Source organism: Herpailurus yagouaroundi, unplaced genomic scaffold (genome assembly GCF_014898765.1).
Source record: "Herpailurus yagouaroundi ecotype Mexico unplaced genomic scaffold, PumYag 100, whole genome shotgun sequence".
NCBI lineage: Eukaryota > Metazoa > Chordata > Mammalia > Carnivora > Felidae > Herpailurus > Herpailurus yagouaroundi.
Genome location: NW_024412391.1, coordinates 85,451,057 through 85,473,294, shown reverse-complemented (window position 1 = coordinate 85,473,294; position 22,238 = coordinate 85,451,057). Strand labels below are relative to the sequence as shown.

General features: G+C 40.7%; 1 non-coding gene and 1 gene segment (V, D, J or C); both read left to right on the top strand.

Moving 5' to 3' along the window:
• Positions 1-219: 219 nt before the first annotated feature.
• Positions 220-358, top strand: LOC121029035 (U4 spliceosomal RNA). The gene has a single exon (XR_005789547.1). It is a non-coding gene; the product is annotated as a U4 spliceosomal RNA (small nuclear RNA).
• A 1,985-nt stretch (positions 359-2,343) lies between these two features.
• On the top strand, positions 2,344-21,960 carry LOC121028917 (T cell receptor gamma constant 2-like). The segment is given in 5 exon segments: positions 2,344-2,679; positions 11,269-11,598; positions 13,382-13,507; positions 19,709-19,756; positions 21,357-21,960. Coding segments are annotated over 4 exon segments (462 nt in total).
• The last annotated feature ends 278 nt before the right edge of the window (positions 21,961-22,238 follow it).

Here is a 22,238-nt window from a genome sequence, read left to right as displayed (position 1 = left end):
TGTGCACATACATGTAGGCACATTATTATTACAGAGTGTAATCTATTATTACAGAGTGTAATGTAATCTATTATGTTTTCATAAGTGTATGTGGAAGAAATAAAGTCTGCTGTTTAAGAACATGGGTTCCAGATACAGATCCTCTGCTGTAAATTACTGTTCTGCCACTTACTCATATCAGACCTTTGGTCAAATGCCTTGTATGTCAAAAGCCTCCTTAGCTTTGCGCAGTGGCAGTATCGTAGCCAATGAGGTTTATCTGAGGCGCGATTATTGCTAATTGAAAACTTTTCCCAAAAGCCTCCTTTTTCCCATCTGAAAGATCGGAAATAATAATAAATAAATAATAAATAAATAAATAATAAAAGCACCCCCTTAGTAGGCTTTATGAGGATGAAATGAGAGGATTAAACGAGCATATTTGTAGCAAAGTGCCCCTCACATAAGAATAATTCAGTATTGTGAGCAGTTTTATGAGAAATAAGAAAATGAAATACCTATTTTTTCCCAAAAGTTTTAAAATAATGAATTGAAAGATAAATGTTGCCTTTGTTTTCTTCCCTGTTTGAAATAACTAATGAAGACAAGACACATTTTCCAGGAATGTGTCTGAAGTGGTGATTCATCCCCCTTCTTGGTTCCTGACATCTGAATCCTTCTGCTGTGTCCAAGGAATCCCCACCTTATGTGCCTTGGTGAAACAGTGAATTCATTCTCACCATCGGAAGGAAACCTTCCAACTACGGTTTCTCAGTATTCCTTAGGTAAATTCAGGTGAAAGTGTGGGCTCCCCCAATTAGACACACTCCTCACAACTGCCACCCTTTCACACACACACACACACACACACACACACACTCACATAGGGACACATGCACACATGAGCACACACAGGCACACGCATGCACACACATGCCCATGCACACACACAGGGTCCATAAGGAAACGCCCAGCAGTGATGACGGTGCAGGGAACCTCGCTCCAGAATGACCATGGCTGCCTTCTCTTCTCCTTCTCCTTCCCAGGACACACTGTCTTGCTGAGGAAGAATCAGTCCTCTTAGTTGTAGGCCATTGCCTTCTGGTCTACCCCTCTCTACCTCCTCAACATGAAACTGCCTGGTGTTGATCACTTCAGAAATGGCAGTTATTGGAAAGCAGGGAAGATGGGCCAGTTGCCTCAGGAGGAAAACCCAGCCATCTTGGCTTCTTCCTTTCTATTTTTCTCAGGAGGATGCAAGCTGGAGTTCGCATCGCCTCCACATGGTATGTGACAGGGCGACACCTAAGTTTTAGGCGGAAATGCTTCAAGTTTTAATGCACACAAACATTTAGAGAAAACCGTATGAAAATCATAAAAGCAAGCAAACACTTAGGTGAAGAAAGGTTGGAGGAAACGAAGAATGTGGAGAAGAAATGCAGAAAACTGAAGTGCTAATAATGTTTGACTAATTTTCCAGGTTCCTACGTAAGAATGGTCACGAAAGCATTTTCACCATGGAAGTTTGGGGCAAATACTCATGGTTGGCCGTATGGAATGTTAAATTTGAGAAACAATAGCAGTACTAATAAGAGCTAATCATTACCAAACTTTACTAGATTCTAGAACCTGTGTTAGCAGTTAATAGAAAACTGAAATACTTTCACCTATTTAATATGCATTGACTTTGGAGGTAGGAATTGTTATCACATCTATTTTCAGATGAGGATTTTGAGACAGAAAGAGATTCAGAAATTTGCACCGGTTCAGGAACCTCTGAAGTGACAGAGATAAACGGTTCATAGGTTCAGACACGAAAAGGTGCTTCAATGACACGTGGAGTTGCTCAGAATATAAAGTGAACTGAAACCAGCTGAAGAGAAAATGATATTCATATTGCACCTTTAGCTGCTAGATTCATTTCCACTCCACTAAAATATTTATGTCCCTTTTTCAGGAAAGAAGACATCAGAACTTCACACACAACAATGGAAAGAGTGACTGGTCTTGGTAAAACGTTCGTGGGCATTTTTATCTCATCTTTAACCCCTTTTCTCCAAGTTTCTTCAAGGAAGATCTTTCTGTTGGCACGTTTGCATTTTCAGTTAATAAAACGTATCCTCTTTCAGAAATACAGTCCCCAGTTGCTAACGGAGCAGGCCTGGTGTTTGTGAGAACAGAAGGGATTTCGTTTGATGCGTTCTCTGAGCGGTTTCACACACTTGAACACCTGGAAATCAAAACCTCTTAATTCCCTGAACACTTTTCCTAGTAATTTAGAAAAGTCGTTGGTTGACCACTTAGCCCTGATCTCTTCCTTTTCTTTCTTTCTTTCTTTCTTTCTTTCTTTCTTTCTTTCTTTCTTTCTTTCTCTCTTTCTTTTTTTCATTTGCTTTTCTGGTTTCCTTTTTCTATGAGCACTTTTCTGTGATTATTGCCTCCATGGAAAGCAGACATTTGTATCAATTAACCTGAGGAGAATGTAGAAAATACGAAATGCCATGAAGCCTATATTCAAGGACTTCCAGGGGAATCTAGAAGATCAATTGCCAGGACAAGGTTCCTACCTGCTGGTCATGCCATGAGGCTCAGGAGAAGGCTGACATTTTTGAGGAAACTCTAACTAGTGTGATAACCTCTAACCAGTGTGATGGATCAAGATATCTGCAGAAGGAACTAGGCTCATAGTAACTCCTCCTGGTAAGTAACTTTGTCCTGTTTTGATCCTGTGAATGAAAAACTGATAGAGGTTTTTTAGGAAAGACAATGTAGGATCACCTCAGCACATGGACAGCAGTTTTGGAGCTACGGGTCACTATAGATAGAAACAAAACTACTTTTGTTTTATTTCCAAAGGAATGGGTTTCTTTCCTTCCCTGCTTGCAAGCAGAATGAAATTCTACCTTTACAAAATATACACATAAAAGTACAGATGCAGGCTTGAAATTAAAATATTTGTAAGCCTGTGTCTGTAAACTATTTATGCAAATTATTGGTTCAAGGTAGGTTTTTTTTTTGTGGGTCTTTAAGTGAGAAACACTTTGATTAAGTACCTTTAGTATTAACAGTGCTCCTCTATTAACCTGCAAAACCCACATGATTGCTTTTGATCTCCTCTTCAACAGCAGTGCAAAAATTTAGCTCTTGCAGTAAATGCAGTAAATGACTATAGAACTTCAATAAATCAACGTAGTCTTATTACTTTAGCTTCTTAGAGGGTAGGCTGAGATTAGTCAAAATTTGTGCAATTGTAATCATGTGATACTGTGCCAAGATGGCCCAGTGTAATGGAATTTGTGAGTTCGGTAAACTATTTCAGCTCTACAGTCCAAGAAAAGAATCTATCTTTATGGTTCAATATTCTTGTTTGTTCATGTATTGTCTCAGCAAACATTTACTGAAGACAGTGTCTAGGCTGGACGCTAGAGATAAAAGGGGCACAAGACGCAGTCCCAACGCTCCAAAAGCTTGCAGTCTAGTGGACAAATATTCTCGATTGTGACTTCTTGGGCCCCTGTTTTTCAGCATGTGGCCACCAGAGACACAGAATGTCTTAGGTTCATGAGCCCTTTTGCTTTCTTACTTTCTGTAATACTTATTGCTTATAAAATCCATACATTTTATTTAGTGGAACATTTGATAAGGGGGCCCCAAACCATCTGAGTAAAGAGAATAATAATATTAGCTACTATTTACTGAGAGCCATTATCATGCTGACTAGTTTCAGTGCCTTATCTCAGTCCTCAACAGCCCTGCCCAGGAGACCCTCTTATTTTAATATCACTGTTGGGGAAACTGAGGCTTAGAGAAGTTCAGGTATTTGCCTAAATTCACATGGCTAGGTACTATGGCAAAATTTGGGACCCAATAAAGACTTGTTTGTTCCATAGAGCATGGTCTAGGCCATTCTATGGTATTAGGAGCATTAAGCTATATTTTAAATCTGAATATTTAATTTTCTATAGCCTAACTTCCAAATCGACTCTTCAGTTGAATGCTTAACTCATAAGCTCATAATTTGTATTATTACTCATAAGATGGGAAAGACAGAACCAAACTGTCCAGGCAGAGAGGGGTCAGTTCATCCATTCTTGACTAAGTTCATATACAATGTGATTTTGCTTGAGAATCATCCTTGTTTAATGCTATCAGGGCCCATTTTTATATACTTATATAAATATTGAAAAAATACAGGCACAATTTGTAAAGAGGTACAAAGGGAGATTTCTTTTTCTTTTTAAGTTAATTTCTTTATGGGGGGTGGGGCAGAGTGAGAGAGAGGGAGAGAGAGAATCTCAGAAGCAGGTTCTGAGCTGTCAGCACAGAGCTTGAAGTGGGGCTCCGTTCCTGAACTCTGAGATCATGACCTTCACTGGTATCAAGAGTCTGATACTTACCCACTGAGCCACCCAGGTGCCCCCAAAGGGAGATTTCTGTAAAAGCTTTTCAGACAGTGGGCTGGGTATGGCTGGGCCCACAAAGTGTTCGGTCCTGGCACACTGCTCAGGGTCACAGGTAAATATTCTTTCATTCTTCTGTATAATGTAGGGAGGGGAGGCAGGGGATGCAGGGGCGGCAGGCTAGGTGCTGGTGCCGGCTCAGAGTTCTAGGATTCAGTCCCAGTTTGGTCACAAATGGCAGCGGGATCCTTGGAGAGGTAAGTGACTGTGTCCCAGTCCTTGGGGGTAGTTGCCGCCTGAGCTTGCGTGGGCAACATTGACAAGGAGCTAACTTGCTAGAGCAACTGGGGGTCCCTGAGGGGTGGGGATGTTAGTTAGGTCCCTCTGGAATTTCTGCGTTGAAAGGTTTGTAAAGAAATTTGTGTGACGTATTCATTTGATCTAAAAGCAACCAATGGAAAAGAATGAACAAAAAATTGCTAAACTTGTCATTTTGTCAGAAGGTGATTCATATCAGGTCTGGACACATTTAACTGTGCACACATATCCATAATGTCATGAGCTGGTTTCTCTGTTTGTTTTTTTCTAAATTCACACTAGTAAACGTGTTCTTTCTTCATTAGTCTTAGACATGAAATTTTGCCCGGATGAGGGAAAACGCCTCCCAGGGATGTTTCTATACTGCTAGATGTGGTCGCCTACAAGCTTTTAAAAATTTTCACAATGCTGGTAAAACAATGAAATCATGAAAGTAATGATATATTTTGGTTTCCTTAGTGGTTGTGATCAGAGACACAAATGAATTCATAAATTGAAAAGCAACCTTCTTGTCCTCTTTTTTGTCCATCTGACTGCAATATAAATTCTAACGGTCTGATTAAATAATGGTGACAGAGATATAATAATTCATGAGGTCCTTAAAGTTTTGTGGGAGAGTGTGATCCAGAGGAAAATATGGACTTTGATTCTGGATCTATTAGTTTCTGAATAATCATCCTTTAGCAAATAAATTTTAATTAGCTGGCCGTTGCTTTCTTAAAATGATAAAAAATAGTACATGGCCATTGTGGAGAAAAATGGAAAAGAGAAGAAATAAAAATTGGATAGTGACATTTATTACTGTTAACATTTGCTATATTTCCATCCATTCATTCTGTCAATGTAAAAAAAACATCTCGAGTGGTTTGTTTTGAAGACTAAATGAAATTATAGCTACCACATCAGTTGGGACAGGGTCAGTGATTAAAAAAAAAAAGTCAATACTGGTGTGCCTGTGTGGCTCAGTCAGTTGAGCAGCAGACTTTGGTTCAGGTCATGAGCTCACGGTTTGTGAATTCAAGCCCCGCGTCGGGCTCTGTGCTGACGGCTCAGAGCCCGGAGCCTGCTTTAGATTTTGTGTCTCCCCCTCTCTGCCCCTCTCCTGCTTGCACTCTGTCTCTCAAAAATAAATAAATTTAAAAAAAATTTTTAAAAGTCAATTGTATAGAATTCAAATAATCACCAGTGAAGGACTTTGTGAATCAGGAGTACAGGAAATGTATCAGTTATGATCTAGTCTACAGGTCATTTTAGAACAATTGGTCAGTATTGGCAGAATACCTTTAATTTCTAAGACTCATTGTTGCATGATTCTAAAAATGACTAGAATGTAATAAGCATCATCTCAAATATTGTTAGCCTCAACATAAGGCAATCTCTCACTTTTCAGTGGAAAATGAGATATAAAAAGGACAGGTTTTACAACTTGAATATGTAAAATTATAATAATATCCATATAGAGTTAAATATTCACTTATAATATTTAATGTCTTATTTGGATTATACTACAGATTAAAAGTGATATCATTATAAATACCACTTGAGAATACTGTTTATTTCTGCTCTCACATTTTTTTGAACATTTTAATCAAACTATTCACACGCATCTAAAATGTATACTTTAGAGCAAATTTCTGAGTCATTGCAAGGTCTGAGTGTCTGTTTTGGGATTCCCAAATAATGATGTCCCTGGATATTTTATTGGAAGAGACAATTTACCCACTTACAAAATAAAAGCATTCTTTTCATTTATACTGTCTTTCTATGTATGTGAGACAGAAGCATGAAGTATAGTCTTTAGTCTCCAGTAGTATTTACTAAATCCACATTAAACTGCTTATTGTCTTTTACCAGTGCGACTACCAAAACTAGTCTCATCAAGTTTATTTCAGGTTTGTATCTTGTACAAGTAGTATTGTTGGATCAAAGTTGAATGGATTAGAAGAGCCTCTTTTAATAAGTGGCCCAGGACTGAAACATAAGACAACCCTTGTTGCGTGAGGGATGATGTTGGGAACGCAAGCTTCACCTTTTTCTCTGGCGTTTCAGGGTGGTTGAATTCCACACGTTTTGCATTTGTATCACAGACAGGGATTTGGAAACTTCTTCTTTCATTTTTCATGTGATCTCTGAGTTAGACCTTCCTAAGCTCTGAAGCCCTGAGGCTGAATGCACAAACGATTTCTCATTTATTTATACTGTCTCTTTCCAACATCTATTTGAGAAGGCCTCAAATAAAAAACACAAGTACAGTTAGGCCATGAAATAAAAATAGAAGACCAAGAAATGAAGGAAAGCAGAAGAAAAAGGCCTGGGATGATCTAGCAAGAAATGGGAAAACTTTATGTTCAAAGGTGGGAGAAATTGTGGTGGACACACACTTTGTATTATCTGATAAAATGAAGTACACCAAAGCTTCATATGCCATTGAAATCATAAAATTAGAAAAAACTTTCGATGCATGCGTTCTTTAGGGGGACTACGAAGTGAAATAGCAGGCATTGCCTTCCACATCCATTTTATAAGATGGAAGGAGTGGTTTTTCAACAAAGCCTTTCATGCTACCGTGGCATCATTACTATGGGCACCGTGACATTTAATGTCATTCACAGATGGTGACCTTCAGCAGACAAGGTCAGGCAGGTGATAGTCTAGGGATCTAACATGACAATAGGAGGCTTGGAGGAGCGGGTTACCGACCATTGATGTAGTCATTGTCTGGAAGGCCCACTGTAGGAGATTCAAGCCAAATTTGGGGCATGATTAGAAGGAAGGCGGTTTGAGGTAGAAATTTCTGGTGAAAGCTTGGAATTTGCTTTGGACCACACAGGTGAAGCAGTTCCATGAACTGACCCCATGTTACTAGGCTTTAGCCAATGTTCCCTTTGACTTTCTTAACACTGGAAATGCAGTGGATAAGACAAGTGATTGCCTATTAACTGGTGTGTCAAAGGCACATTCCAGTGATGATGGCTGAGTGAATCGAGACATAGTAGAGCAAAGTGGGGTGCAAACGAAGGAATGAGTCTCCATGCTTGATGTACATAGATCCAATCATTACCTCGAGTACTGTATTCCCATTAGTAAGAAAGATGTGGTCCCATACGATTAAAATGTCATGTTGGAGCACACAATTCATCGAAAGAAATTGCTAATAATCATGATAATGATAATAATATACTTTCTCATTTCCATAGCATGTTTGGTGGTGGAAATCTTAGGAGAGATTTTAATATCAATCCTCACAGCAAAGGTCAGCATAGACAACATTGTGCAAATATTGCAATAGGATCAGACCTTGTGTCCATGTGGACTTATATAAAGTGTTCACGTACATCGTGTGTAACTGTCACAAAAGGGTTTGGTCCAAGAATGAAGTTGATCACGACAGATGTGCTTTGTGAGTTGACACATTTCCTTTCCTGACGGTGAAAGGGTGTAGTCAGAGAGCCCGGGATTTGCCCCAGGCTGACCTGGAGCCCTTTCTCTACCACGTACTGTTTATGTGAATTTGGCGATTATTCTCTGCCCTCAGTTTCCTCATCCATCAGGTGGGATAACACGACGCATTCAGCAGGAGTCATATGAGAATTAAATGAGACTGGGGATAATTTATATGGCACATCATGCAAAACATAATAGGTGCTGGTAGAAGTTGCCCCGTTTCACACCTAATGGGAGAATTGTATCCTCTGTGGAGGGTGGTCTGTAGCCGATCCTACTGACAGAGCAGAAATTCTCCAGAGGAGTCAGCTGTACTTGTAACTGCTCCAATGGGAAGTTCCCTTGCTGTCCACGGATAGACAAATAACTTGAATTTAGAGGTATTTGTACCCGTTTACTGGACTTGTCCCTCACTGGGCCACAAAAATGAAATTAAGATTGTATTTTTGTAGTTCTTCTATGTACTTTAAAACTTATTTATCTTGGGGCGCCTGGGTGGCGCAGTCGGTTAAGCGTCCGACTTCAGCCAGGTCACGATCTCACGGTCCGTGAGTTCGAGCCCCGCGTCAGGCTCTGGGCTGATGGCTCGGAGCCTGGAGCCTGTTTCCGATTCTGTGTCTCCCTCTCTCTCTGCCCCTCCCCCGTTCATGCTCTGTCTCTGTCTGTCCCATAAATAAATAAAAACGTTGAGAAAAAAAAAATAAAAAAAAAAAACTTATTTATCTTAATTTATATTACCTCTAACTTCAACAGGTTTGGGCTTCATGCTTATAATAGTAGAAAAACAAAGGTTGAAAATATAGTTACAATGTACCTAGAAACATAGTTATAGATAGACGTAGGGCTTTTAAATACATTTAGAAATGTCATAAATTTGAAATTCATATTTACATATGAAATAGCTTTAAATAATTATTTAATAAAAGAATATAGTTGAATAAAATGAGAAATTTGGAGTCAATATGAATATGCAGGTTTGAAATACCACTCTTAATTGAAAATGTGGTTGTATTTGGTTAATTTATATAGAATTCATACTGCTTCATATCAATAAAATAGATACAACTCAGGCAATTTACACCCAAAATTTTTTTTAACTTTGTGCACAAACGCACTGGACAAACTTATTTATTTTGTAAACTGGTTTCTATTTTATGCATCAATAAAATGATTGTGGCCATAAAAAAAACACTGTTAGTATGCTTAAAAAGAATATTGAAAGAAAAAACATGTAATATAATTACCCAACATATAGGCACTAGTCTTATATAATCAAGTATACTATTTAATGCTCAGTTGAGACAATTACAGAAGTTCAAGATTCCCTCTATCCGGAAAAGAATGAAACTTCAGGATCTAGCTGAGGAAAAGGGACAGGAGATAAGCATCGTATTTTTCCATCCAGAAATTTTCCATGTTCATCTTTGATTTTCAAGTTCTTTACAATGATGAATCAGAAGTAATCCTATAAAAAACCAAGTTCCTAAGATGAAAACTAGATTCTTTAATGTATTGACTAGAGGCAAAAATGATGTAAATATCATGTACTTTGAAAAATTAGTCTTCTCTTATATAACAAACTTTTAAAATTAAAAACAACATATATGGTTGGAGAAATGTAGACTTTCCTACTATTATAATCAATAAAATATATATATTTGCAGCACAAGTAAGCTGTACAAGTTTAAAACAACCACATTATGATCTAATTCTATGTATAGCATGAATAAAAAACTCATTGTTTGCTTACTGATTTTGTATAAAAATCAAGAGGTTTGTAGCACTCGCAGAAATTTTCAAGAATATTTTTCCTTTTCTTCTCAAGGAAGAAATAAAATTTTTCTTTTCTTCGGAAATTGTCCACAAAATTATTATTCTAACTCCAAACTAGCCCAAAGAGAAAATGTGTTAACGTTTGTGTTTCAGTTGGAAATCAAATTGGAAGGGTTCTAGTCTTTATAATTTCAATCACTAGTTAACAATCAATGTATAAGCAAGGAACATTCCAGTCCTCAAGTGACATGCCCTTGACAACTATGATGTTTCATTACATATTTTCACATTATGTGTGCAAGATACTCTGTTAACATTATGCCAGTTACATACAACTTTATTCAGCTGATAAAATCAAAGAAAATTATGGGTACAACCACAAGTTCAGCAGGCTTGTAGGGCAGATCCAAATTTGGGGGAGATGCTAAGCATCAAAGTACAGTGTCTTCTTAGTCACGTGTCAACATCAAATGAATTTCCAATATAAAATGTGCTTTGAGTGAACATTTTCTAAAGCAAAACAAAATTCTGACTAGTGCATTACTTGCACTATAAGGTTCATATAAGAGCATTTCTGAAAATAATCAATAAATTTTAAGTAGCAGTTTTGGAAATATTGCCACATTGCTTCCAAATTCAAGGCACTGTAGGGGTGCCTGGGTGGCTCAGTGGGTTAAGCACCTGACTTTGGCTCAGGTCATGATCTCACAGTTTGTGGGTTTGAGCCCTGTGATTTGTCTGTGCTGACAGCTCACAGCTTGGAGCCTGTTTCAGATTCTGTGTCTCCCTCTCTCTCTGCTCCTCCCCTGCTCATGCTCTGTCTCTCTCTGTCTCAAAAATAATCATTAAAAAAAATTTAAATTCAAGGCATTGTAAATATTTTGGAGGTGCCGCTTTAAACGTTGTCCTACTCAAAATCCTGGCATAGTTTAGACGTGAAAGTGAGATGTTCTATAAAATCAGAAATCAAGCAAAAGAACTCCAGCATCAGAAGTGGGCATGGGATTCTTATTTGAAGCTAAATGGTCAACTTGATACATTGTCAAGTATGGGTGGAAATAGATTCCTTTTCCAACAAGTGACCATGTATTGTCTCAAAAAATTCCACATTTTAACCCATGTGGTGACCTTAATAGCTGTGACTTTAGGCAATTTACATAACCTCTTGAACCCCTTTTCCCATGGAAAGTAACAAAAGAAGCAACTCAGAACCCACTGTGGTTTAAAGGTCATGGTAAGCACTAACTCTATGGCAACTTTTCCTTCCTTTTAACTATGTGCTAGGTGGTTCCAACCACACAATGTTTCCATTTCTCTAATGACGTTTTCATTGCTATTCTATTTTCTCCCACAGATAAAAATCCTGATGAAGACACTTCCCCCAAGCCCACAATTTTTCTTCCTTCAATTGCTGAAGTAAACCTCCATAAGGCTGGAACATATCTTTCTCTTCTTGAGGAATTTTTCCCTGATGTTATCGAGATAGATTGGAAAGAACAGGATGGCAAAACAATTCTGACGTCCCAACAGGGAAACACCATGAAGACTAAGGACACATACATGAAATACACCTGGCTGACCGTGGGTGAAGAGTCAATGGGCAAAGAACACAAATGTATCGTTAAACACGAGAAGAATAAAAGAAGGTTTGAACAAGAGATTCTGTTTCCTTCAATAAACAAAGGTATGGGCATGTGCACATGAATATAACCTTCCTGAATTCTTTGTTTCAAAGGGAATACCACACTTTATCTGTCAAGAATTAATGGAAAACAGGGAAAGAGAATTCTTTTCTAAAAGTTTTACTTTTTTTCTTTTTTTTAAGAAAACCAAACTTAATGTTTATTTATTTTTGAGAGAGAGAGAGAGAGCCCGAGCCTGAGGGGCGGGGAGGGGCAGAGAGCGAGGGAGACACAGAAATCTGAAGAGGCTCCAGGCTCTGAGCTGTCAGCACAGAGCCCAACGCTTGAACTCATGAACCGTGAGATCATGACCTGAGCCGAAGTCGGACATTCAACCGATGGAGCCACCCTGGTGCCCCTAAATGTTTTACTTTTAATGGTACATTAAAGTCCAAATATTTCCCCACAGAATTAAATATGATGGGCTTTGGAAGATATAAAGAAAAAGAAAAAGAAAAACTCACTTAGCCTTTGCTGCTTCAATTTCATCATCCAAAATATGAAGGTCACAGTGACGTTTTTTAGCACCACTGTATGGATTAAATGAGAGAATACATATGAAAACACCTAGCAACCTTGCATACAATAAGTGCTCAAAAAGAGAGTGCGTTTTTGATGATCTCATTGATATGGAAATAAGAAAAATTTCACATCTTTAGGGAATGGTCTACTCAACAGTCAAACTCCCTCTCACCTCAATCTGGTCTACTCAAAGTATCACCTTTAAACAGTTACAGGTGACAAAATGCTGCTCCTTTGATGGTGCTGGATTGCAGCTCAAGTAAAAATGGTGATTTGGCTGCCGAGTTTTTAGTATGGTCTTGGGTGTTCCAGATTTGAATTTTATGTAAGACTGTAAGGTGAAATTTGGTAACTGGAGAGGGGTGAGGTTACATGTACAAACATTCTCCCATTCTCCACAATGGATGTATTTCTACCCCTGGGAAATGCTGCCCAGCAAACACTTCCTGCCGTCCGAGTGTGCGCCACGCCTGGGAGGGAGGCGGGCCAGACCACTGTCCCCAGGAGGATCACTACAGTAGGGCGAATACACTTTGCCTAATCACCCAGGGTCCCTGGTGATTCAGACATGGTGTCCTGAAGGAGCCCCACTGGTGCCGAGGCTGGTCATATGTGACAATGGGGGCAGGGGGCTGCCCTGGCCTGGCTGTGGGCCAGGAACTCTCTAGACTCAGAAGTCAAGTCCTGAACATGAACATAAAAGACCAGGGCCCCAGAGGGCCCATAAGAAGGAACCAGTTTGTACTTGCTCTGTGGTTAACAAGCACTTTTTAAGCAGCAGGGAGCAAACACATAGCAAGACATGTGAAGAGCTTTGCTATATTTCTGAGGTAAGACTTTGTCCTTTGTCCTCTGGGAATGTTAAACAAATAAACAAACAACAAAACCCGTAGTCCCAAAATGGCAACACTTAACTTAAAAGCTTGAGTCACTCCACCAAGACTTAATACCTAATCCCAGTGCAATTGCAACCCCCAGAAAAGTAACCTTTAACCTGTCACCTAGGGAGTTTCCTAGCCAGCACCAGGTACTTTCCTAATTGACCCCTTCCTTCCCCATGAAGGTGACCTTGCCTAAATCAGTGGACTCCTTGCTAATAATCTTCTTTTTTCCGCCCCCTGTCTATTGTTAAAATATTCCTTCCCTGTCCTCCTTTGGAGCTCCCGTCTAAGTGCTAGATGAGATGCTGATTCACACATTGATTGACGAATACAGCTACTGGATCTTTAACATTTACTTGGTTGACTTTTTGTTCTTTAACAGGTGTGGTGGAGGCAAGAGGATCCCAAGTAGACCCACAGGGGCATTCGGAGACAAGGCGAAACACAGGGGTGGTCACTGTGAGCCCTTTGAGTTCACTGTCTTCCTCACCAGTTTCAAGGGCTGCAGGTGAGTTCCTCTTGGTTCGAAGCTCCCCTCTCCTTGCCTTCGGGCTGCTGATCTAATGGGCCTTTCTTTCCAGGACAGGTCAGCTTGGGCTGCAAGGGTTATGCCCAGAGCCCGGCTGAGCCGGCATGTTTATCTGGAACCCTGTGGAACTGGCCTATTTGGCCAGAGCCCAGCTGGGCTGGCAGAAAGGTGTGCCTGGAGCCAAGCCCCCAACCTTTCAGACCACACTTCTTCCCCTGCTAGAAAAGTCAGCAAGGTTCCAAGAGAATTGTTGATGGTGCGCACGGAGTCTTGTGTCCTGAACGCAGTAACATCCAAGTCTGAGACACTGAGAGCAGCTGTCCTGACAAACACGAACAGAACTAGAAATGCAGCTCTTGGGTCAATCCAGAGTTCCCCTGTCCCTTCACCCAACCCCACACTTTTCCTAGTCCTAGGAAAGGGCTTATAGATGGTTGGCTTTAGGAAAGCAAAGTCCTTCTTGCAGGAACCTGCATTCTTTCTCTGTCCTCAAAGTGATCCATCTGATCAGGTCCTTGAAATGTAAACACAGCCCACAAGTGCCCGGGACTGAGGGAAACTAAGGGAAAGAGGTCTTTTTAAAATACAATCTGCTAAAGGGCTCCTGTGCCTAAACCCTGGCTCAGTGTTCTTCGTAATTCCAGGGACACATACAAACCTTAACACTTTCTCCATAAATGTCTCCATGAATGTCAGTGACCCCAGGGTCTTTGCAGCGATCTGTGTGTCCACAAATACACGTCGTCAATGTGAGATATTTTTCTCTCTGGAGACATTGTCAAAATTCGTTTACAAAGAGCTCTACATTTCTTTGGTTTTTAGACAAACACTTGTGAGGACTGGGCATTCTAGACCTCTCAGAAAGGGAGAAACTATCCCATGCGCGTTTCAACTTCACATGTCGGGTCTGTGTCTGGTTGTTGTTTAAGCAAAGCAGACATCTTTTTAGAATTGTCAGCACTAAAATTAATTAGAACTTTCATGTGCCTGGGTTTACTGAAATTCAAATAAGTACATGGGATCTCAGTTACAAAACGTTTAAAAAAAACAGCTTGGGAGAATGACAGACTTTGATGTTTCATAAGTTTTTGTTTGTTTGTTTTTTAGTATTTTTATTTTCATTTCAGTTAGTTGGCACGCAGTGTGGCTCTAGTTTCAGGAGTACAATCCAGTGATTCAGCACTTCACAGGTCACCCTGTGCTCATTAGGACGAGGGCACTCCTTATTCCCATCGCCTATTTAACCCATCCCTTCCCACGCCTCATAAAGTTTTTATGGGTAATTTCAGCTCAACTTTTAGGAACAAGTAACTTGAATAGATGTAAATAAAATAAAAATTTTTAGATAAAGTTGTAAATAGTTTCCCAAAGCTTTGGGGGAACTAAAACCTTAAAGTGTTGCTGAGTGAGGTCACCTGTTAAATTACGTTAAATTCATTAAATATCTAGATCATTTCCAAGTGTGATAAAATAGTCAATTATTAGGGCATCTGGGTGGCTCAGTGGGTTTAGCGTCTGACTTTGGCTCAGGTCATGATCTCATGCCTCATTAGTTCGAGCCTGAATCAGGTTCTGTGCTGGTGGCACACAGCCTGAAGCCTGCTTCGGATTCTGTGTCTCTCTCTCTCTCTGCCTCTGTCTCCCCTGCTCATACTGTGTCTCTGTGTCTCTCTCTTAAAAATAAATAAAAACTTAAAAGAAATAAGAAATTATTTTTTATTTCTTTTGTTTGAAGTTTATTCATTTATTTGGAGAGAGAGACAGAGCACGTGAGCGGGGGAGGGGCAGGGAGACAGAGAGAGAGAGAGAGAGAGAGAGAGAGAGAGAGAGAGAGAGAATCCCAAGCAGGCTCTGCACTGCCAGCACAGAGCTCAAACCCAGGCACTATCATGACCCAAGCCAAAGTCAAGAGCTGGACGCTCAACTGACTGAGTCACCCAGATGCCCCATAAATAGGAAATTATTAATTAAGGAACATAGGTTTATCTCTTTTTGGTTTTCTTAATGCAGAGAAACTGAAGATACTTTTGGGCCTGCTTGTAAATGTACTTTGTGCTTTACTGAAAGATTGTTTTATAAGGAAGCAGATGTTTCTAGGAATTATGGAATGTATTCACAAGTTCACCAATCCAAAGGATACTGTTTGACAGTTCACAACTGCTTCCTTATTAACTTTTGTTAAAAATGAAGGTTTCTAAGAGTTAAGAATTCTGATAAATTTAATGAAGACTGCTGGAAATAATAAGGGAAACAACCCAGAATGCAAAGAACATAAGGTGTATTTTTAGTAAGGAAAAGTCTGATGCATGGAGTTGTACTTTTTGAGAAAAGAAAGAAAGAAAGAAAGAAAGAAAGAAAGAAAGAAAGAAGGAAATTTTCTCCAAAGGGAGGCTCATTTAAAGAGGGTAAATTCAGAGGGCGCCTGGGTGGGTCAGCTGGGTCAGCATCAGACTTTGGCTCAGGTCATGATCTCAGGGTCGGTGAGTTCAAGCCCTACATTGGGCTTTCTGCTGTCAGCACGGAGCCTGCTTGGGATCCTCTGTCCCCACACCTCTCTGCCCCTCCTGGGCTGTGCTCATTCTCTCTCTCAAAAATAAATAAACACAAATAAATAAATAGATAGATGGATAAATAAATAAATAAGGTAAATCAAGACAAGTTCTGAATGTAAAAAAGAAATTAGTAAAGATTTGCAAACATGGGATATTTGGAAAGGAATGTTATGTGTGGTCAGGACTGACTAATATTGGCATGAAGAATTTTCAAAGCAAAAGTAAGCTGATCCCGGGGCACCTGGGTGGCTCAGTCAATTAAAAGACTACTCTTGGTTTTGGCTCAGGTCATGGTCTTAGGGTTCTGGGTTCTAGCCTCAAATTGGGCTCCAGGCTGGCAGGGTGGAGCCTGCTTCGGATTCTCTCTCTCTCTCCTTCTCTCTGCCCCTCCCCTGCTCCTGCTCTCTCTCTCTCTCTCTCTCTCTCTCTCAAACAAATAAACAACAAAACAATACAAAACAAAAACAAAACAAAACAAAAAAACCAAACCAAAACAAAAGTAAGCTGATACAGCATTAGAATTTGGTTTTCTCTCTGTCCAAAGGGCTAAGGGTTTTGTGGTTTTTTGCTTGTTTTCTTTGGAGTTTGGTCTGCTTAGGTCTCTTTAACCTGGAACATTCCAAAGGATTTGTTAAACTAATTTGGCTTACTTGATATGTTAACGGAGAGCATTGTCAAATAAATATTCATACTAAGTTTTCTTTACAGTGTATTTATAAGATTGTGGCACTTGTAGATAAAGTCCATTCTGGTTCTCCAAAAAAAGAAAAAGATGGCCTCTCATGCCAGACTTGCTGTCCTAATGACCTTGTACCATGGCACCGGGGTGCTTCTGAATCCGAGAAATCAAGGTGAAAAAACTGGCAGTGTATTCAAGAAAGAGTTGGAGTTGAGGGAAAACCAAGACGGTCACTTGGTTCTTTCTGACTCCCTGACAAACCCCTTTTTTTTTTCTCATCTCTTTCTTTTTTTTTTTTTTAGTTTTGTTTTTTCACTCTTTCACCCACCATGAGGCATTTAAGATGACTCGAATTATAAACAGGCATCAGTGGTAAGGATTAAATAATAGTACAAAATGACTTACCCTGAGTGTCTAACCTGCTAGGTGCATAATCTTGGAAAAATTGTTTTTTGTTACAGAAGCTTCAGACCTCCTCCCTGGGGACCCCTTGAACACCTGCAGCCAGACTTCATGCCACTGCCACTTAGTGCGGGCTGTCAACACGCCCCAGTTATTGTTTGTACATTTCTGGGAGGGTTGAAGCCTTTCCCTGCCTAGAGGCTGATGCCCTCCCTGTGGCGAAGACACTTTTAAAAAGTGGGTTTCCCCCTTGGGGCACATCTTCTGTGATCTCCAGGGACCAAGTCTCCTATTTTAGTGGGCAAGTAATAGGCGCCTGAAGGAAAACCTTGCAAACTTTTTGGGATTCTCTCAGTGCACAACCTTCTGCTAATCCTTTCTGTCCTATGCTAGCCTGTCCAGAGGGTGTATGTCTACCCTGTCTTCTGCTCAAGCTTGTCACCACCAGGTTACGGAAGCCTTCTTAGATCACAGTGCAAAGGATCCTGTTGGTCACAGTTTAAAGCCTGGGGACTAGGTATTTTAGACACGTCATCAGAGGAAGACAGCCCTCGAACCCCCAGTAGAAGAGGGACCTTACCGAGTGCTCCTGCTGTAACACTAAAGGTATGGAGCCTCAGGCACACATCACACCAGTACCCTTTCCACCTGACGCCAGGTCCTGCCCAGACGCTGGACGTTTCTGAATCAGATGGAGACAAAGTGAGGTAGCTCACCAATGCACGATGATAAGAGATTTTTATTTATCGTTTTTAAAGTTTTTGTTGGAATTCCAGTTAGTTCTCTTGTAGTGCTATATTAGTTCTAGATGCGCAGTATGGTGACCAAAGCCACTGTATGGAAAAGAAAGCATTTAAGGCATTTTAAAGTCAGCTTTTGAGAATATTTTAACATTTAACGTAATTATACTAACAGTTTCCTTCTTGGGATTTACCTGACAGTTTATACCTCAAACCCATCTTTTTAAGAGTGACAAAATTAGATTGTGTGGAAGGCATACAATTGCACACCTGAACCACGTGTGTAGGGACAAGGACACATTTGAACAGAAAAAGGATAAATCAAAACAACCTCATGACTCTCTGCATCCACTGGTCAATGATCTTTGTAAAAAAATTTTTAACTTTTATTCATTTTTTGAGAGACAGAGAGACCCAGAGCGTGAGTGGGGGAGGGGCAGAGACAGAGGGAGACACAGAATCCGAAGCAGGTTCCAGGTTCTGAGCTGTCAGCACAGCGCCTGACGTGGGGCTTGAACTCACAGATGTGAGACCATGACCTGATTCAAAGTCGAATGCTTAACTGACGGAGCCACCCGGGGTGCCCCACGGTCAATATACTTTTTAAGGAATTTTGTCTTTGTATGTACGTTGAATGTTTTTTATTTTGGTTGTTTGTTTTTGTATTGTTTTGTTTTTACACTCTAGATAAATACAACCCTCATCTCATGTTTTATGTATTCAGGCAGCTATCGATGTGACTTGCCTATCATCCTATCTCTGCAGAAAGTACACCCAGATCCTGAGCTTCTGTAATAAATGGTCAGTTGGTAAAAGTAACGAGGGTATCCGGAAGAGATGATATATGAGAGTCCACGATGGTGGACTTAGGTTTGATTTGTATGGATTGTTGTACAAGGGACGTTCCACATGCTGTAGCTCATCTAACCCCCCACCTCCGACCCTGAGTGCCGGCTCTGCCCGTCACTGGTATGATTCTCAGCAAGGTACTTATTGACTCTAAATCCTATTTCCTTACGCGTAACATGGAGTCCTCCAAATCCATGTCAGTGTCACCAGGATCAGATGAGATAACCGTGAACTTTCACAGAGTGCCTGGCACAGGAATAACCATCTAAGGGTACTAGCTTTCATTAGCCTTGTTGTCATGTCCACAAACACCTCCACTCTAGAAAATCATGTGCGGGACTTGAGGTTATTGGGGTGTGCGTGATTTGGAAAAGTAAGGCTGCTTCCGTTTTTACATGGGAAATTGACCTACACCAGCCTCCTTCCAACGTGTAAGATTCTGCTGTGGATTCTCGGGTTGGACGATATCGTTTTGGTGGCCACGCTTCATGTGAGTGGTGTGTGCTCAGGACTTTACAGCAGCCACTGTTTCTGGATGTTTTTCCATTCAACAAGTATTTACAGAACACCTACTTTGCCACAGGCACTGTGCTGGAAGCTGTGAGGACAGAGGGAAAACAAGATATAGTCTTAGATATTACTCCCCAGTTGTGAGGAAGAAAGAAAAAAAATTCATGAACTTCAACATCTTCCTGCACAGAAATACAGTATATGAATTGATCTACAAAGAATTACAAGGAACCAGAGCTCCTATTTGTAATGGTTCTTTCTTATCTGTTAACAGATTCTATCTATCTGTGTATCTACCTATCTGTGTATCTGTCTCTCTATTATCTATCTATCTCTCTATCATCTATCTATCTATCTATCTATCCATCCATCAAACCATCCACAGTACAGACACGAGTCAAATAATGGATATGAACAACAGAATAATACTTGCTTTCATTTCTTTTAGAGCTCGCTGCTGTTAACTACACAAAAGCTTCTCTGAAAGATGAAAATGGTAAGTTTTGTACTTGTTTCCTGTATGTTAGGCTATAGCATTGTTTCCTTCCGATCAACTTAACTTTTGAACTTCTCTGGCTTCGGGTAGAAGCCTCACAATGGCAGGATCTTGCAAAATAGACTGAGTGGTAATTTAAGTCAGTCCATCATTTCTCAGGAGTCATCTTTACACAGTAACTGCTGGCTTGGGAAGGAGAGGCCTGTAAAGTAGGGGTGCAGTGAGGGGCTCTGACGTCTGTTAACAACGCACTTCATGCATTTCTGTGGACTTTGTTTCTACTAACTGAGGAAAATATGCTGTTGCTTTAGATTTTTTTTTTAAGTCTCTATTCTTGCTGGTACTTAGTAAATGATGCTGAGAGGTTTTTGGACAAAAGGCATCGTGTTACTGTCAGTGCATTTTGTTGAATTCTCTTAACACTCACTGTCAGTATTTCATTCCCATTTTGCCCCTGAGGACAAGGAGCTGAGATTAACTACGTCCCTTGTATCATGCCACACAGCGAGATCCGGGCTTCGCCCCAGGCTAGATGAATCAAGACTTCATGCACTTACTCAGGTTTCATTCTTCCTCTACATCCCAAACCCAAGGCTCTGAGACAGGCTGCACACCTGGGGTGGGTGGGATGGCAGGACTTCGCGTGTCAGAATCCAGACTTACACCCCAGTCTTAATTATTTATTTGCAGGAATAGGGTTAGCTTATTTACATTTTCTGAGCCAACCACAAATGACACAAATAACACCCAGCTCAGTTATTGAAAACACAAGGCCCCCTATGTGGAGTGTCTTGCTTCAGGTATCTCATTTAGCAGCCGCATAATAAGTACCTGTGAGTACATTCTAAGTATAAGTAGTAGTTCCTGGCCCTTTCTGCCCGTGTATGCACAAAGAAAATGATGAGGACCATTGGCTCTAGTCCTGCTGATTTGTCCTCCTGTCCAATATCAAGGGGCTCCTGGACTCTGGCTACTCGTCATCATCCTCCTTATCATCATCCAACTTTACATTTAGCCATAGTCATTGGGTGTCTTGGGTATTCATTGCATGTGGAGATCCAGGATGACAGAGTAGCTGAGAATGCGTCCTGAAACACCAGGTTGCTGGGATTGAAATCTGGCCTCTCGTACTTACTAGTTGCATGAAATCAGGCAAATTGCTCCTCTCCCTGTCCTCAGTATAAGAAAATGGGAATGAAAGTAATAATCTCATATGTTATTGCAAAATTAAAGAGGATTAAGGCTTTCTAGGCAAAGTTCTCAACTGACATTTAGTTTGTGGTTAATGGATATTGCCTAGTATTCTTACATAGGGACATGCTGGGGATGAAGAAATGCTAAAAGCTATCTATCACCAATGGTTCTTCCCCCCTGGGTTCATGAATTACAAGCACAACCATCGTTTAGAATACTTTGGAATATTCTAAGTGAATTTCACAGGTTTTTTACAGACTTGGTCGGCAAACTGGATTCTGAGTAGTCTTGGAGGTGGTGTTAGTGGTGATGGTGGTGTAGATGTTTACTCTCCAGTTGTACTGGTGAGAGTCACTTCAACCCAGGACATCAGAAATGTGTGAAACTAACCGATGGCTTCTTTTAGACCCCCGACAGGTGCAGCTCGTGAACACCTCTGCCTACTACACCTACCTCCTCCTTGTCATCAAGAGCATGGTCTACACCGTCATCATCGCCATCTGTCTGCTTGGGAGACAAGCACTCTGTGACAATGGGAAGAGTTCCTAACCCATGGTGGCACCAAGGGTCCACTTTTCTCCATTGGCTATTGTCACTAGAAGAGTCTGCTGGAGATATAGCGGGGCTTTCTTTCTGCGTTTGGGTTATTTCAGTTCGCATGTTTCTTTTTCTATGTGTCATCATTGCAGAACAGGTTTACAAACCGCTAGGCAGACAGGAAATGTCACTCTGCATGGAGAACAATTTCTGCCATGACTCAGGGATGGGGCCGGGGGGCATCCACGGGGGCTTCAGTACCTCTCTATCCTTCACGTCCGCCAGCTCGTCAGCAGCACAGCACCCTCACCTCTGAGTACACTTGGTGTGCAGCTTCCATAGAGCTCCTGGGGCTCTGTATCCAGATAACTTCCTGGAGGCCTTTTATTTTACATTTCTGGAAGCTGCCATCTTTGCTACCTGAGTTTTGTTATGTTTTTCATAATAGGCACAATAAAAACAATCACAAGTCTCCTTTTGCCTCTGTGGACATTCATTTGTTGAGATCTGAGTACAAGGTAAGGGAGAGCATCACAACTGAGCCTTCACATTCAGCGTTGATGTAATAATGGTCAATTCCACATTTCTAACTCTTTCACTGAGAGAGTCCTTGTTCCGGTTAGGGTTCTTGGGGGCACTGGCCCCTGGGGAGCCCCAGCCAGTGAAGGTGCCCAAGTTATTTGTCCTTCCAAGTCAGCAGATTCAGACTCATTTGTTTTAAGATGCTCTGCTGATGACAGGATCACAAATC